At 42.0% G+C, this 18,437-nt stretch overlaps 1 protein-coding gene across 3 annotated transcripts in view; it reads right to left on the bottom strand.

The window, feature by feature from the left end:
• Positions 1–18,437, bottom strand: part of kcnq3 (potassium voltage-gated channel, KQT-like subfamily, member 3) — a 116,733-nt gene that overhangs the window by 23,329 nt on the left and 74,967 nt on the right. For all 3 annotated transcript variants that reach the window (XM_086271712.1, XM_086271710.1, XM_086271711.1), the window contains exons 2-9: positions 5,916–6,006; positions 4,973–5,099; positions 3,560–3,732; positions 3,054–3,227; positions 2,242–2,352; positions 1,337–1,432; positions 1,114–1,208; positions 696–722 (exon numbers count right to left, since the gene is read on the bottom strand). In XM_086271712.1, the coding sequence (XP_086127838.1) occupies positions 696–722; positions 1,114–1,208; positions 1,337–1,432; positions 2,242–2,352; positions 3,054–3,227; positions 3,560–3,732; positions 4,973–5,099; positions 5,916–6,006 (894 nt within the window). The remainder of the gene's footprint in view (positions 1–695; positions 723–1,113; positions 1,209–1,336; positions 1,433–2,241; positions 2,353–3,053; positions 3,228–3,559; positions 3,733–4,972; positions 5,100–5,915; positions 6,007–18,437) is intronic.

The raw sequence follows: 18,437 nt of genomic DNA, 5'->3' as shown, positions 1-18,437 counted from the left end.
TGTGTCCATATGCAAACAACCAAGACCAAGGTTAGACAAGTGGCTGCTATGACTAACAGGTGAGCAGACAGGTGTCACTGACTTCACATGTGCTAATGCCACTCAGTCAGTCTGTGCGGCTTCTGTGTCTTTTGCAGGACTTTGATTAAATTATCTCATTATATCATTATATGTCGATAACCGCGGTGACACATCTGCAGCAGCTCAAGTTCAATGTGCTCCTCAAACCGAAAGCCTCAGTTGGAGTTTCACAACACTTTTTGATGTGGAGACTCATTAATGTCGCTCAGCAGGACGGAGAAAAATGAAAAGTCAAACCCATAGACCTCTTCTGAGGCCCTAATTACAAGATCTAAACTGTCACTCATAATTGAAACACAACTAATGGACTCGCTAATAGGTTTCCACAGAAACCTCTCAGCTTAAATGTCATTAAAGCAGCTGATGTGGAAGGCAGAGGGACGCGTGGGCGTTCAAAATTCATACGTCCCACGGCCATTAGCCCCGAGATTTATCCGACTGGTGAATTAATACAGGAAGCTATTTAAAGGCGGGCAGGGTGAGATATTCTAGGAAATGTTCATTAGTCTCTCCAGCATGTGGGGCTAATTAAAGCCCCGTCAGAAAGCATTTACTTTAGGCACAGCTCTGTGTGATTAACTGTGTCTCTGCATGGACACCAAACGGTGACCTACCTCGCCATGACCTCCAAGGTGTCCTTCCTGTGGACGGGGAGAGAGGAAAGGATCAAAATCAGGTATCTGCATGCAACGTAGGATTTAAATATCCTTTGATAAAGACTAAAAGTCAGAAGAGGACCAAAGCACGACAAAAATCCTCAGTTTGAAATCCACCGAGTGCATTTTTCTTGGTTGATGTTCCAAAATAGTGCAAACTGCTGATTCGTCTTTTATGTTTAATCTTTAATGAAAATTTTAATTTGAGTTTTTTTGCTTCTTACTCAAAGAAATCTAAAAGTAAAACTCTCCAGGTCAATCAACTTAGTGTTAAATCTGCAGATGCAAACAAAAAACAACATATTTAATGTTGTTTGCTAACTTAAGGTAATGCACGAGGACTATAAAAGTGACTGTTATGTTTTGTGGTACTTACCTGAAACAGGGAAGAGAGATGACAGTTTCGTAAAACCTCCAAGTGGCAATAAGGTCTTCCCTGATTGGATTGGTGGAATAATATCTCCAGGCAGACTTGAGATGGGAAGACAGGAGATCAACCAGAAGTTATAACAGCGCTCAGCTTAACTGAGTCCAGAAAACATAGAAAGTCTCAGCTGGACCATGCAGAAAGATGCCGATGCCGTCAGGTAGCGTCTCACCTGGATGAGGCCTGCAGCCGGATGTCTGCGCTTCTCAAAGTGCTTCTGTCTGTGCTGCTCCTGGACCTTCAGAGCCAGGCCCGAGCCCAGAATACCCTGCAGCCATAAAAACAGAAAACACGTCGCTCAGTGCTCCTGCCGTGCTGCGGGACGCCAGTGCCGAGCAAAATGTTAACACCTCGCCTTTATCTTGGTGAGGGTTAGCAAAAGGTCACAGCTTGGCTCAAAAGTCCTCCTTTGTCCACATCAACCAACGCAAGCAGATGTTTTACACGTACTTATTCACTCGGCTGCTCATGTATCACATACATGCAAACACATGACCTCCTGGTCATTAAGGAGGTGCAGGGCGGTGCTCTGCTAGCTGTATCCATGGGACTGATTACAGCTGATAACCTTCAGTGGGAACATGTTTTACCCACATGTTCTCATCGCAGAGTAACTGATGCTTCCAGAATGTGGAGGCTCTGGTTCGAGTCCCACTGAGACCTGCTTTCACTTGGTCGAGTGTCGGTAAACTGTGGGTGTAAAGTAAGGCTCTTTATTAACAATAGCCCTGCACAGTAAGAAGGTAGAGAGTGACACATCATAACCCCGGGACCAGAGGACGCCTGGTGTATAAACGAGTGACACCAGTGGTTGATATCACGGCACTAACTGATGCCCCGGGAGAGAACTGACTGTTTTCTTATACTGAAAGAGGCGACACTTACTAATAATCTAGCATTAAAGTGTTACAATCAACTTGTGTTGCACATTTTTTCTTCATAAATAAAAAGGTCAGAATTACTTGTGCAGTTCATACAAGACAGATTTCCTAACATGAGTATGTATTGATTGATTTATTCGGACTTAAATGAAACCCTGCACCATCAGCAGCGGTGTGTAGAGGAGAGCGCACTCACTGCAGGCAAAGCGAAGAAGGACACTCCGATCAGAGCGAAGGTGCCGGCTAGCAGCCTCCCAGCCCAGGTCTTTGGGGTTTTGTCCCCGTAGCCGATGGTGGTCAGTGTGATCTGAAAAACACAAGGAAGATAAAACACAGGCAGAAAATCTTTTAAATTAAATCACTAAAATTCGACACAAAAGCCTCGGCATCCTCGTTTCAGCAGTAATGTTTCTGTGGAGACTCATCTCTCTCTGTGACCTTCGTATCGATCCGTTAAAGGGCTCTTCAGTGTTTCCCGGAGTCAGAGGATCGCCCTGAAAAGCAGGCGGTGACAGTGGAACATCTTGTTGAAGGACATTCTGGCGGCGCAGATGCTCGCTGTCATGGAGCTTGAACTTTTGGCCCCTCTGGTTGAAGGACGGTCGCTTTAATGAGGCATTGGTGCTTCCCTTGCCAGAGGCCCTCATTAAAGCTCAGAGCTCTGCGAGCTTTCAAACGGGATTCACCGGAAACCCTCAGGCTTTCCACCGGCACATTACTAGAAACTAAAACCTGATTTTTTTCCTGTCCTCTTGGCAGAAATCCCAGATTTGATTTAAAGCCAAAATATTAGCAGTTGATGATTTGGCCAGGCACCATCTGTCCACCGAGCTGCAGCCAAATCTACTCTCACCTCTAAGCTGCCAAAATCATTTCCAGACAAATAATTTGCAGAATTCAAGACAGGATTTTTTGTTTCCAGCAACAAAATTTCAACAATATGCATGTTAATTCACTGAGTGCAGTGTTAGTCGTAAACTTGGAGCTTGTTTTTTTTAATGCACGTACCAGCCCCCACCAAAGCGCATCAGCGTAGGTGTCAAAGTCCTGCTCTTTGGGCTGGGCCGTGGGGTTCTCCTGGTCAGACATGCTCACAGAGGCGTCATCCTTTTCCACCAGGTAGACAAGGAAGGACGCCAGGATGAGAGACAGGAAGCCGATGTACCAGGCTGTGATCAGCTCCTGCAGAAAACAGGGAAATATTTGAAAGAAGCTGATATTTTTTTATTTTAAATCCAATAAAAGACTGTTCTAATTCATTATTTACACATTCACAGCTGAGCAGCAGATTCCCATAAACTTTCTAATTGCTTCCAGTTTAGTTTCTTTACATCTTCAGCTCATGTGAGTGCTTCACTACACTTTACTCGATACTTCAAGCACTTTCAGTCGTCTCAGAGCGACAGCCGACTCCTTCCAGAGAAGTGCACATTTCCATAATTATATTTTCCAGCAACTTCCTTTAAAATGCTCACACGTCAGGAAGCAGGAAGTGTGCTCGGGTCCACGCCTACCTTACTGTGCGCGTAGATGGCGGAGCCCAGCAGCTTCCACGTCCCTCCTCTCCGGTCCATGCGCAGCATCCGCAGGATCTGCAGGAAGCGCAGGCTGCGCAGGGACGTGGCCAGCACATTTCCCTGGTTACGCACCGCCACCACCGGCACCGAGGCAATCAGCACGAAGATGTCTGAGCCGAAAACACAGCAGACAAAACCTCGCGTAAAAGACTGTCAGGGAAAAGCTTTCTTCACATGGTTAATGAGACTGACCCGACACGCTGATTCAGTCGTCTTTGTGGGACGACGAGTTCCTAACAGGAGCTGAACATAAAGACGCCGACGAGATGCTCCTAATACGTTTAATGGTTTTAACACACAAGGAGAATTAATGTGAATGCTTCTTCCTTCAAAGTGCCGCACAGCACATTATATTAGCTGTAAAATATTTGGAGGGTATTATTAACATAAAGTATATTCCCTGTGTGCACCGTGTTACTGCACACACAGACTCACTCAGTAACCACTCGTCAGTGCACGCTGGTTATTACACCAAGCTGGATGGTTGAACAGAGGAGCTGTCTAAAGCTTTTAGAGCCTGGATCAGATTTTAAAGGTTGGTGATGAATAAAAAAAAGCCTTTCATGGCATCACAAGCTGTAATTCTTGTCCTGGAAGACTATTTCTGTGTTTATAGGTCAAGGCATCTGCAGGAAATCGAAAACTCATCATCATCATCCAAAACCGTTTCCCAAAAACTGCAGAGAAGTCTGCAAAATAGTGAGAGTCGCTTCATCTTCATCTGCAGAGCTGCTGTCATTAAAACCAGAAAACGTAAAAGAAAAAGCTGTTTTACAGGAAAACTGACACCCACGTGCTGCAGCATCGCATCAAAAACACATTATGACGGAGCACATCTTGCTGCTATGTAAAGATTTACGTCACAGTAGCTACGTCCACCTTTACACTCTGTATGGTCTAACAACTGAAACAATCCTGATTTTCACTCTTGTGAACACCTGCAGATCTCACTGAAAGTCGAAGTTGACATTTACAGGTGCCAGAAAATGACGGAAACAAACTCTACATTATTAATTTCAGGGGTGGGGAACTCCAGGTCTCGAGGCCCGATGTCCTGCAGGTTTTAGACGTGTCCTTGATCCAACACAGCTGATTTAAATGGCTAAATTACTTCCACAACATGTCCTGAAGTTCTCCAGAGGCCTGGTAATGAAGGGTGAGATCTAAAACCTGCAGGACACACTTAGGCTTGGAGTTTCCTGCCTCTGATTTACTTATATCCAAAACCCCCTGTAGACGTGTCGGTAAGCCTTCCTTACTGACGAGCTCCCAGTAACACATCGTTCACCAAACAGGATGTTCAGCAGCAGATTTCCATGTTTAATGCTCAGAAACCTTTAATGACCTTACCTAAAATGCACAGGGGTTTGCGAGCGAACTTCAGCCTGCCCCTCCATCCTTTATAGCGACAGCAGCAACCGGCCGCCCAGATCCTCAGCGCAAACTCGGCTCCAAAGATGAAGATGGCGAACGTCTCCTGCACAAGGACACGTCAAAAACCCATTCACAGCTCGCTCAGATACGAGCTGCATGCTACATCAATAACGATTCAAATTCAGTGAAATCTTTCAGTGTTACTGAATCTGCCTCTTTGTTGTTACATCCTGTTTTGGACCCACTCCACATCTGCTCTCTCGGTCGTGAAGCAACAAACAAGATTAAAAAAAGAGAAAATTGAATATTTGAAGTGTTGTTTTGTCCAAATAAGCTCTGATTTGTTCAGAAGGGCAAACGGAAACTGTCCAGGTGGGAATGATTTCAACCAAAAATTGGATTTCAATTTTATTTTGTACATTTTTCCTTCGGACGCTTCATTTTTGGAGATTTTCTTGTAATTTTCTGGCAGTCCTTTTATTAAATCAACATTTTCCTGCTTTAATCTAATATATTTATTATTTTGTACTTTTTAAAAAAATGTCCTCTAACCATTTATTGATTTACTTACTCATGTTTTACAGCTGCTCATTACTATCAGTCCTATTTCAGTCCTTTTAATGTTTGTGTATCTGCATTTTACACTATTTATTTTTTAAAACAGTGAAGTATTTATATTATAAGTATTTATATCAGCTGAGTTTAGTTTATTTAAATGTGAAATGCAAGTACCAGATTTTATGCTCCAGCACCCTGCGACCCCTGAATTTGACATTTTTTTTAAAGGTCAAATTTGCTGATTTGAGTGAAACATGCGTCTGATGATGCACATTAAAAAAAGCTTGTGTTTAGTGGAACGATATATATATATATATATAAAAAAAAAGATACAAACATAAATGAAGAAATGAAATCTCACCAGTATGACCAGCCAGTGTGCCGACACGTTCTCGTGTTCCTTGAATGTGGTCAGTATGGCCAGAATCAAACAGCCCAGAACGATTAAAAACCTGCAGACACACAAGAGGAAAAACATTCAGTTACAATAATGCACGACACTCATGTGCAGGACACACAAACACTACAGAGTGCAGGAAAAAAAATCACTCAGAGTGAAACTGCACAGTCTTACTGTCACCACTAGAGGGGGCCACGTCTCCCTTTAATTTATGCACGGGGGGATAAATTATATTATAATGTGTTTATATCACATTTACTCAAACCTGCAGGAGTAACTCCAGGATAAAGACTAAAAAAACCCAACAAAAACATCCTCATCAAACTTGTTGTCATGAATCTGTGGTTGCAGACCACGAGAGAAGCACTGACTGAACCTTTAGGACACATCAAGTCTTCAGGGGGAAGTGGACACGGAGGGGAACGAGACACATCTGAACACAAACTAAAACTTAAAGCTGTAACTGGATGAAAGATGGAAATCACAAGACAATGAAAATATAAAGTCAAACGGAGAATATTTGATGTTTTAACACATCTAAACCGAGACCACTACGATTAAAAAGCAGGAACACTGGAGGTCTGGAACTGCTTACTGTAACATGAGGTCTAAAAATGAAAAATTATACAGTCTTATTTAACAATGTGACATAAACATACAGAAAGCACGCCGCAGTGATCAGAAAACAGTGTAGATACTAAGAACGAACATTTTATTAGCACACGTCAGATTTTTTGTTAATTTCTGTTTTAATTTGACTGCATGCACAGAGTTTCATTTAAATGAGGCTAAATTACAGCACATATATAGCAAAATTCATTTCTTTCCGTTCCGCCTTTTTAATTTAACCGGGTAGGAGCGTTCATCCTGCTGCTCGTGCTGATCGGTTTAACTTCAGCGATTGTACTGCAGGCTCTCTGTTGCATAATGAATGTGTGCCTGGCAGATGAGTCGTTCAGAACTGGCTGAATTCAGACTAATCTCCACCGAGCAGGCCCGCTAACCACACAGCATCAGAAAAACAGCAGAATTTTCCTTTAAACTAAACAAATTGTGAGATAATTGTGAAGCCAGCAGGCTCACTGACAACCTCCCACTGCTACGGTGAAATCTGCACACAGCGCTTTAAAAAAAGGGTTTGGTTTGGAAAAAATATTGCCATTAATTTCAATGGACAAACCAACAAAGTCAGTTTAAGTCAACTGTATTTATGCAGCACATTTGAAAACTATAGGAGCTGATCTAAAGGACATTACATTAGAAATATAACAACTACAAAAGCACAAGTGAAGCAGCACAATTAAAGGAGACCTATTCTGCTCAGTCCAGCTCCAGAAAGATAGTTTAGCTCCTCTGCCTTTAAGAAAAATGTCCTCTGATTGGCTGCCCCTAAACAACACATTGGAACAGCAGGTTGGTGGGATCTCTATGACATCATACAGCACCAGAAGTAGAAAAAACTGAGTGAAGCTGAGTTTTTAGAGCCGGCTCCAGTCTGAGCTGTTGGCTCATAGGGATTTCCTTTACACACCCTGACCTGATACGATAATAACTTTTTAATATGAACAGCCTCCAAGAACAGGATAAACAATATGACAGAAAAAAAAGGTATAGACAATTGTTCCCCTGTAGAAGGCTTGTAGGAGGAAGAACGTAGGAGGGTCTGTACACAAGAGCTGATGTACAATCATGAGCAGCAGAGCTCGACATGATGCTGGATTTAAGAGCCTGGGGGCAGCGCCGCAGACAGATCAGCCAGTTTTGGTTTTAAGGTGGAAGCGAGAATTAATTAAACAAATTCAAGCATATTTATCATGACGCCAGTTAGCAGGCTAACAGGTGGCATCAATTTTCAATGCCCTTAAGCAAAGCACTCTCTTTGTCCAAACACAGCAGCATCCAGGGTGATAAATCACCTCTTGGACCTGTAGTGTAATAAGTAAAGCGAGGCTGTTATCACATTTGTTCACCTTGTGCTCGAGTACGCGCTGGTTGGTGGTCACATGATTATTAAAAATCCAGCTATGCAGCAGCATCATTGATCATCATCAGTAAATAACCAGTGAAATAAAAACCACAGCCTGGTACTGCATGCAAACGCTAATGCAGATTTTTATTCACTCATGTGATTGTCATGTTTAACCTGTGAGCCAGCAGGATGTGAGTCACCATTACAGAGCTGAACACTTCAACGTGCACAGTAAATGAGTAACAGTTGACTGTAAACAGCTGCACAGAGGTCACCAAGTGATGTTTACATGATGGTGTTAAAAGGTCTGACTTTCTAAACAAGCTGCATGAATCAATTACTGCAGTGGAAACAGCAAAATCATAGCCTGATGTAATCCCTATAAATCAATAAACAAATAAGCAATAACAATAAAAATAAAAAAAAATAGAAAAAAAGATAGAAAAAGTAAAAAAATAAATCACATAAAAGACTTGTATGTCTTGGTTAATGATTGCTACCCCTGAAACTGAATGAAACAAACACCCCCCCCCCCCAAAACAAACAAACAAACAAACAAACAAACAATATAAATCACACTTTAAAAACAAAAACAAAAACGTACTATCCACAGACATCCACAATAGGAGTCACCAGTGCCCTCGATTAGTTACCAGTAACATTAAAGTAAGAAAACAGGAAATCTGGGATGGAGCAAAGCCTTCTCAGCTGTGGTACGTGGGTCACGGCTCGTACCAGGAGGGAAACTTACCAGCTGCAGTAATCTGACTTAAAATATCAGGAAGCTTCATGAAAGCCAGAGAACAAAGTACAGAGAGTATAGAGTGTATAAAACAGCAGCTGGTTTGGTTTTCTGGAGCAAGAATTGAACAAACTGAGATAAGAAGGTGACGAGCTAGGTTATCAGCTAATGCTAGCTAGCTAATTAGCAAGCTACACTACAAACTAAGATGGTGAGCAACAAACACAAAAACAAACAGAGCTGCCAAGTCACAGCAGGTTGATCACCAAAACTTCTTTGACATATTATTGACAGGTAACTGTTCTAAAAAACACCAAATGTGACTCAGCGGTGCAGTAGTTTAAGTTAGCAGAGGTCAGGCCTAAAACCAAGGCAGGGAAAAACAAGATACCAGCGATCTGATCAAGTCGCAACAGTAGAAGATACTCTCCACAGAGTATCTTCTACTGTGGAGTAGGACTGGATGCAACAGAAGCACACTGGGCTGTCAATCAAATGAGCCACACCCTTAACAGAAGTGTATCACCACCTGTACAGGTGTTAAACTGTCCATAGAGTCTAATCTGTTTTTGCAGCAGGCTGGGAAATTTTAACATTGGAGCCTATGGGGAATGACTCACATTTAGAGGACATTAGAGTAACAGAAGAATTTTAGTATTTAAGGCTTCATATTCCAGCCTCTGAACAACAGAATAAAGGCCCAAAATCAATTCATTTTTTTATATAGCAACAAATCAATTCAAGCCGCTTAATATTTTAAGACCCCAAGATAATACAGACAAACCTCAGCAATCATAGGACCTCCTATGAGTACAAACTTAACAATGGGAAGGAAAAACTCCCTTTTAACAGGAAGAAACCTCCAACAGACCCAGGCTCAGGGAGGGGCGGGGCCATCTGCTGCGACTGGTTGGAGGTGAGGGGGAGGGAGGCACAAAGACAGGCAGGGGTGAAGGTGGGTCAGTGGATGAAATAGAGCCCCCTGTGCAGCACAAAACATCAAACACATTCAGCTAACTGGAGAAAATTTAGTAATGATAAGAGTTAAATCCTCCTTCATTTGTGTGACTAATGACACGAACGCTAAATACATCAAGATCAGCTTTAAAACAGGAAAGAAAAACTCTCTTTGCAGTTCAGTAGCTCCTGTTTCAGCCTTAATAAAAACATATTAGTTGTCCTCTATAATAAAATGAGAGCATAAACTATTTATTGTCATTTCCACTTGATGAATCCCCTAATTCTCATTCTGTGCCCTACCACCTAAATATTCAGTTTTCCACGGTCTAATGCTGCATTTTAAAAAGCTCGTACTGCTACTCTTACACTTATATTTAGCTTCCAGAGCTCAAATTAATTGGATGCACACGTACAAATGGCTATTTAAATGCTCCTGTAGAGTCGATCACACTGTGGCTGGATTCCAGGTACACTGGAGTTAACCGCCCAGCTATGATATACGACCCCGAACTGTGCTGAGCAAACTCAGCCGCAGGAAGGCAGCCAATTAACATTTATCCAGAGCGCCCATTACTCGCCACCATCAGCTCTGCAAAAGATTATTTTGTTCTTTCTCAGCTCGGGTGTGATGGGGTCATTTCAAAGCAACTCATCCAAGAGCTTCACAGCAGCCACGGGACAGCCACTGATAATAAGAACCTCTGGAACATGTTATCATTTGCATAATTCGCAACACTACAGGCGTTGATGTTAAGACGCGAGTCGTGCAATTAGAGTCCAAATAAAGGCTTCTTGGTTTTTAACTTACTGTAGCCTAATCCAATCAAGTATTTACTGCAGTATTTCATCAGGGTCATTGATGTAAAATGGTTCAAATCTAAAAATAAGTGCAGAAAAGAAGCTTCAAGGCAGACGAAGATGAAGCAGCTCAACTGACAGATAAGTTGGGTTAACTCGATATTGCACAAAAATGGTTGAAAATGAGATTAAAGGAAACTGTATACGTTTTTCTGTGGGGTTAAATTGTTAGTGAATTTGTTTGGCCACTGCAGAGTTAATTAACTGGTAAGACTAGTATCTCGAGGAAGATATGGATTTGGATATTTGGGGGAAGGATCCTTTACTGTACATGTTTACATAAATGTAGGCGTGGAGCTCAAAAAGCCATCGATTGCTCCACCGTTTAGATTCTTTTCCAGTCCTCCACCCTTCCATTCCTGAGTCTTGAATCATTCATGGCCTGTTGTATTGCCATTAGCCGGTGTCGACAACTCGGAGAAGTTTCTGAAGTGCTTCACAATCATAACAGCATCAATATTTCACAGCCAAACAGCCTGAAGAGCTTTATCGAATTGACCTGAAAGAAATGGTAAATGGCCTGTATTTGTATAGCGCTTTACTAGTCCCTAAGGACCCCAAAGCGCTTTACATATCCAGTCATCCACCCATTCACACACACATTCACACACTGGTGATGGCAGCTACATTGTAGCCACAGCCACCCTGGGGCGCACTGACAGAGGCGAGGCTGCCGGACACTGGTGCCACCGGGCCCTCTGACCACCACCAGTGATAGTTGAGCGCTTGCACATGTGGCTGTCACACGTTTCTCTGACTCGTCACAGTTTTTCCTTCCTGCATTCCTGTCCTCTGAATTAAACTGGAGCGTTTCTCCTCAAAGTTATCCAGAGGACAGAGATAATCCTGGAGCGAGTGCAACCAGATCGATGTTAACTCGATATGATCCGACAGATACAGATCTGCAACACAACCGGCTTCCTATTCGTCTTCAAATAGTTTGTTCAATAAGGCACACAGAGTGCCGTCGATGCCCATTAGAGGCGACATGTCGAGTGGAGCCGGGCGGAAATCAAACAGTCCGACTGAATCCGCAGGAAAAAAGTCAGCCAAAGAAGACGTGGCAGGCTCGGGAGTGACCACATGGCTTTGACGGGTTTAAGAAGAGTCCAGTTCTTGAGTGGGGCCAGAGTTAAACAGATAAGATAAGATAAGATAAGATAAGATAGAACTTTATTAATCCCTCGGGTGGGTTCCTCTGGGAAATTCGATTTCCAAAAAAGCACAGCACCGACAGAAGTTACAGAGTTATACACACACACATATATATAAATACAGAGACAATATAAATAAAATATACAAAGGGGATAAATAGAATAAATAGGAATAAAAAATAAAAATACAAGTGAATTGCACATTTCAAGTATTGAGTCTATTGCACCGTTGACTATTTACAAAAGTATTGCACAAGGTATTGTACAGTGAGGTGAAGAGGCACTACAGCTTAGTTGTTCCCCCCTCCTTTGTCCTCCTGTTTCCCCTCCCTCTCCCCTCCAGAGAGGAGTTAAACAGTTTGATGGCGTGTGGGACAAAGGAGGATAAATCAATAGAAGAGACACAGTCTTTACCATTTCAATCATCCACAGCTCCACACAGACAGAAAGTCCGACTCAAGTGAATGAAATGAGTCCAGTCTAGTCCATCGATATCCACACCAGGTGGCTTCCTCAGGAGGTCTGACCCATAACAACAGACTATGAAATACCAGATTTCTATCCTGCTTTTTGATGTTCCAGTGAGAGTAGTGGCAAAAGTAAGCATCTAGCTATAAAGTCCTGTTTCTGGGACAGCCAGCAGTGTTTCCACAGGAGGAAGTGACATAAATACACCCTGAGATGCCACCAACACCTCCAGCCTCACTATTAGTCTGTGTGTATGAGGTGAGGTGGTGAAACGCTCCTGGAAGCTCCATTAGCTTCCTGTTGGACAAATCAGTGAAGCATGCCGTCCAATCTGTGCTGTGATTGGCAATCAAGAGTTTCCTGATAGAGAAAACGGTCTTTCCATCCATTTTCTTTGTGATAAGGTCACGAGTGACTGATGAGAGGGGACTGGACCTGGTGGCTCTGCAGGAATCGGTAAAATGATGGAGATTCGCACTAAGAAGAGGCACTGGTTTTTGAGAAAATGGTCTAGTGCCTGGAACAGCTTATAGAGCGTTTGACATATGCGATAAATAAAGCGTCACAAGGCCAGAATCAAACAATGACCCAACTAAAGGAGACAGAGTACAGCTACAAGGTAAAATCCTTTAGTTTTAAAGCTCAAAAAAGCCACTGCAGATACTGAAATATGTCCAAAAGTAAAAGGATGGATAGTTAGGATAGGACCTAGGATAGGATCTCCAATCATACAAAATGCCTTCAGTTCTCTTCAGTTTTGTGACTAAAAATTGAAACAGCTAAAACCTAAAGTTCAGATTTAATTAGTTTATCTGTTTATGTGGACGAATGGTTTACTGTTATTAGAGGTTATGTGGCAGGAATGATGAGGTCATCCCACCTAAACTCCACTCTCTCCGTTAATCCACCTTCCCTGTGTCGGCCTCAGCTATGCCCGGTGCTGATACCACCCCTGAGGTTTCCTAACATCCAATTTGCCAACGAGATTCAATAAAGAGTGCCGACGACGCAATTCTGGCAGTTAATTTGCTCAGTAATATGCAAACACTGGTGGGAAAGGACAGCAGCAGGACCGGCGGTAATGACTGCAGTCACAAGGACGAGATGAGAGGATCTGTGGGAAGACGTTTGCAAACAGTCGAACATCATTGACGTGCTGCTATGAAGCGGAGCGAGCCTGGTGTTCACTGCTGGCTGACAGCTGCAGTTCTTTGACTCACTTAAATGTTACAGGGAGTTTTAGGACTTCAATATCTGAAACTTCTGCTTTGGAAATGAAATTTTACAAAACTGAAAAAACGAGCTACTCTTTACCTGGGTGAGTTTATTATTAGACACTCACTTCAGTTCAGAGTGATCAGATTTGATTTATCAAACAGTTAAATTATCCAACCATCCATTTTCTGAACCAGTTCAGTCACAGACGCTGGAGCCGATCCCACCTGTGATCCTGTGAGCAGACATGAGCTGACGGGTTTGAACCCAACACCCTCCAGCTGGTTGGGCCCTGGTTTTGAACCCAGGTAAATTAATTAGAGTAAACTAATGAAGACAACTGTTACATTAAAGCTGTGGCCTGTTTTGTTGTTATCCGTGATGCGTTTCATGATCATATATTGTATGTATTGTACGCTGTACGAGTAAATGGAAGACCTGCATACATGATAACCAGATTATCTGTATAACGTCAATAAAGCATGCGATGAAGTCACAGGTAAGTCAAAATTTTGAGTTAATAACCTGAAACTTTACCTTACAAATGGATTTTGTTTTCCAGAGCAGGTTTTCATAGAGATTAGCCAACCTCATCCAGTCATGTGCTTTGTATCTGGTTTGTTAGCTAGCTTTTAATTTATCTGTATTGTCAGGCAAGCTAGTGTTAGCTAACATTAGCCAGAAGAAATACAGCTCAGGGTTTCATCCAAAAAACGATCTCTTGATGAACTGAAGATCATGCTAATGCTAATCATAGCTTTTCACTGAGGGTAAAATTTCCATTTTATCAGATACACTTCAGTAGATAAAGCTAACAGCTTAGCTAGCTGGCTAACTTTAGCTTTTCTCTACTTCATGTGACATGTCTGTCAGGCTTTTTCTGTACAAGGAGTCTGTTTATGAAAAATGTGATTTGGGTTTCTCACTCTGTATTCGGAGTAATACCCGACAATTTACTGATGAAGTAACTGATCAATCGGGTCACTTCCTGTCTTTATCATCTACAAAGACATCTTCTCCTCCTACCTTCACCATTGGTTAGAGTACTGGGCTTCACCTTTATTGATGACTTTGGAAAATGCATTCTGCCCTTATTGATTTATCTGGGAAGCATTCTGAAATATGGATTCATTTTCCCTGAATGCTCCGTCTCCCAGGAGACTCCCTGCTGACCTCAACACTGCTTCTCAAAGCTGACAGAAGGTGAGATTTACAGGCATTTGCAGCGATCCTGACAGAAAACCATGTTGGGAGTGATGGCTTTCACCTCCAGCACCTCCCCCTTTCCCTCCATCCTCCCCCACCGAGGACGGCCCAGCAGCTGGAGACAGGAAAAAGATATTCAGGCTGTGATTTGGGATTTGCTGATCAGGCAGAACATGGTGTTTCACTGGGGATATCCTGACCCCTGGATGTGCTGGCGCATGGTGTGTTTGTAGTTGTGTATCTGTGCATGTGTGTGTGCCAGACAGCTTCAGACAGCTTCATGAGAATAAACCATGGACAGATTAGTAGATGGACTGGTACTTCTAGTCTTATTTACCCAATCACTCGATGGATGAATCAGGGTTCAGATTTCTTATCTTCAGTATTTTCAGTTTCACTACAGATTGGACAGTAGCTGGACGGTGTTTCTACACAAGTTTGTCGCTTCCATTCAAACTAGGACCCCAGCAATATTTTTAGCAATCAAAGCAATCACAAAGAAGTTTCTGCCAACCACCTGGTGAAATTTATCCCTAGTGACAAATGGCTGCCAGTGGGGTCAATGACCAGTCTGTAGATCTGCACGACTAAGTCCCACTGCACGAGTAGGACTTTAGTCTCTAGGCCCGTGTGCCTGGGCTTTACTCTACATTGTCACCATGACTGTCACACATCCAAAATCATGCACAAGTTAACATTAACATTGTTAGTAGCCACGTACCTGCAATACCTTAACATAACTAAAAGTCTTTTAGCCACTATTGATATCACCATTAGTAAAAAAACAAATTTAAAAACCATGTTTAAACATTGTTGTGTTAGCTTCACTTTTCAGATCTGGGAGTTCTGACCAACTTTTACAGTATTTGTGGATAAAACTTCCTTCCTTTGGCTGGTGCTATTATTAGCTTACCTGCTAACAAATTGAATACTAAAACTCAACGTTTTAGCTAGCAGGCTAACCTTAGCATGTGTACCTTTTATTGCTAACAAAAGCACACATAAGCCTTATCTAAAGCCTCATGAGTGCTTGTTTTTAGGCCTTTATGTAGAGTTTGTGTTGTGTTAAAGGCCTGTTATTTGTTGATGACCATTAATAAATGACCATTAGGTAGTGTCTAAGCTAATGTTAGCTAGCATTTAGTTACTGTAAAAACAGAGGTCTTCAGTCACAAGACTCAATCACAGGCCCGGTTTGACTTTTGTGATTCACTTACTTTGAGTGTTTACTCACTCCCTGATTGAGCAAACAAAATGAGATAATTAGTCAAACTAATCAGATTCATTTAAGCTAATTATAGAATATTTTTTAATTAGCTTTAAAAAAGCCACAGCAGCAAACCCACATCAGAGAGTCTCCTAAAGCAGCCGAGGAGTCAATAAGCTGCAGAGATGATGCTGATTACTCAGGAAAACATCTACCTGCTGGATGCATCACACTCAAGCCGAGTGCTGACTTTGAGTTTCTCTCAGTCCTTGTGAAGCGCCAATCAAATCGACTCGTACAGTCCCACCATGAAGTCCTCAGTGGCCTCACGGGACTGAATTCAGAGGTTGGACGAGATCAGTGGAGCTCTGTTTTAATCTCTCCTTCTGTGTCTGCTTGATAAAGATTTATGAGTGTTCAATGATTTGAACAAGGACGTCGTTCATCCTAAAAATAGATCACACTCCTTATGTTGAGCTTGGTTTTCATCTCGGGGGATCTGATAGGTCAGACTGTCACTTTATCATCTCTACCAGCTAAGTCACATTAGCTGGTAGAGATGATAAGTAAGGTAAACCTTTGAGTGTTTTGCACCCTGTAGTTCACTCATTTCAGTGACTTAAAACTCCTGTGATCTGTGCTTATTTTACTTTTTTTTTTAACTGAGGCTGCTGATGATGAGGAGACAAGAGGGGGAAGCAGGAAGGTGAGAAACACCTGAAAGTCGGAAATGGGCCAAATTAAATTTGATAAGGTAGAGTAAGTTAAACTCATCTCAACTTTGAGACAACAGAAGCCAGCTGGAGTTAAGAAATGTGGAGTTAAAATGTGTATATTTTAAATGCATTGATTACATCAAAACTGGATTGTTTGACCTTTGACCTTAAGATGCAGATGTACAGATGTCTTGTCCTGGTGGGGGGACTCGTCTATGTTTTGTGGAGGAGTACATATGTTAGCGCCTTAATTCTGTTGGTCATTGGAAAAATAAAATCCAGATCCCAAAGTAACTCAAAGTAACTATGAGCTAATGACCTATTGACCTATGACATCAGTACACATTTTTCTGAGTGGTCTCAATCACTAGATTTAGCTCTCATTGATTATAGCGTAATTTTTTAAAATTATGGTCACATTTAAAGAAGAAAAAAAGAGAAAAAAAACAGTAGTAATGAAAAACAAGCAGCACCAGGAGACGTCTGGAAACTCCGAGTACAAAAACAGTCTGGGCACTCGGAGGAACACGGGCGTGCTCACAGGAGGGGGGCTAATTAGACACTGGGGAGATTATTTCAACACAGGTAAACCCACTGAAGGCAGGACAAACAATTACAAAGGAGGAAAAACTGACCGGGAATAACAAAACGGAAAAAATGAAATTACTTTAAATGCAAACTCAAACCACGAGCATATAATAACTTCAGGCATATTCAGTTGTTTTGTTTTTATTTTTGATTGTTTAGAAAACAAACTTCATGTTGGAGGTATCGTTACAGCCTGCTGGATGAGAGGTAAACAAATAAGTCTGAGACTTCATCCTGAAAAAGTCTAAAACGAACTGCAGATGCAGTTTAGTGTTAACAAAACACGAAGCTACTTTAGTCAAAACAAAGCTATTATTAACATAAGCAAGAATTTATATTTGGTAATACGGCTCTGAGGTCTGCAGGCTGAAACAGAGGTAAAGGTGGGTTGCAAAGTGGCTGCAGATGAGCAGCAAACGTAGGCAGGGTAAAGCTCCTTTCTTTTAAAGAAAACTTAGAAAAGTCCAGACAAGCCTGCAGCGCCGTGAAAAAACACGGGTTGAAGGAAAACAGAGAAAAATAAAAACAAAACTCGACTGGAAGCTTTATGGATCGGCAGTTCGTTTGGTCGTCACAACCTCCAAACTAGTGATTTATGTTCCTGTACATGAACCTTTATTTTTCACCCGTCTGGTCTCAGATGCACTGATCTGTTTCCAATATTGCGAAATGAATATTGTCCACATTCAATGGGTGGAAAAACTCCACATTTGGAGGGTGAAGGTTGGGTGGAGTTAATAATTTTCCAGTTAAACAATTTTGACTCCTGCACCCGACAAATTTCTGCTTCATTTGGTATCTTTAACATTTTTATTAATTTGAAACAAGTTTTAAAAGATCGTGGGTTGTTGTTAAAATCCAACGAACGAATCTGTGCCTTCATTAAAAAAAACGTGACAGTTGATGTCAATGAACACGAACAAATGATTTCTTTTCATGGCTATTTCGTGTTTTTGCTAATTGACCATACTGATTGATCACACGTTAATGAAACATTTCACCCGATCTCTGCGACTCCTCAGGCTCACAGAGGGTTTTATTTTTTAAACCATGGTAGATTTAGCCGAATACCAGCTGACTGTCACTTTCGAGCTCTCTCCATCGACTTCAGCCCCTATCACTCGTCTTTCACAGCTTCTTTACTGGTTATTCCAGTCTCCAGTGTATTTGGCTACCAAAGGAAGGTGAAGGTTTATTATTCTTTCTGCTTTGGAGATTTTGTCCCTGTTTGAAGGCAGAAATGCACGCTGAAAACACTGCAGCCAAAATAATGTACCATCGGTTTTTGTCTGCTGCCACTTGACTCCAGGTCGCTGTAAATAAAACATCTTTGAAAGTCACTGCAGAGAATCAAACTGCCTCCCGTCACTCTGGGTCAGAGCTCATGTTTATTCTGCTGC

Source organism: Aulonocara sp. 'chitande type north' Nkhata Bay, linkage group LG18 (genome assembly GCF_057382095.1).
Source record: "Aulonocara sp. 'chitande type north' Nkhata Bay isolate Kocher_YH1m ecotype deep benthic linkage group LG18, A_spYH_male_GT1.1, whole genome shotgun sequence".
In the NCBI taxonomy this organism is placed as follows: Eukaryota; Metazoa; Chordata; class Actinopteri; order Cichliformes; family Cichlidae; genus Aulonocara; species Aulonocara sp. 'chitande type north' Nkhata Bay.
The sequence above is the reverse complement of the archived record's forward strand: the minus strand, read 5'-3'. Positions and strand labels throughout refer to the sequence as shown.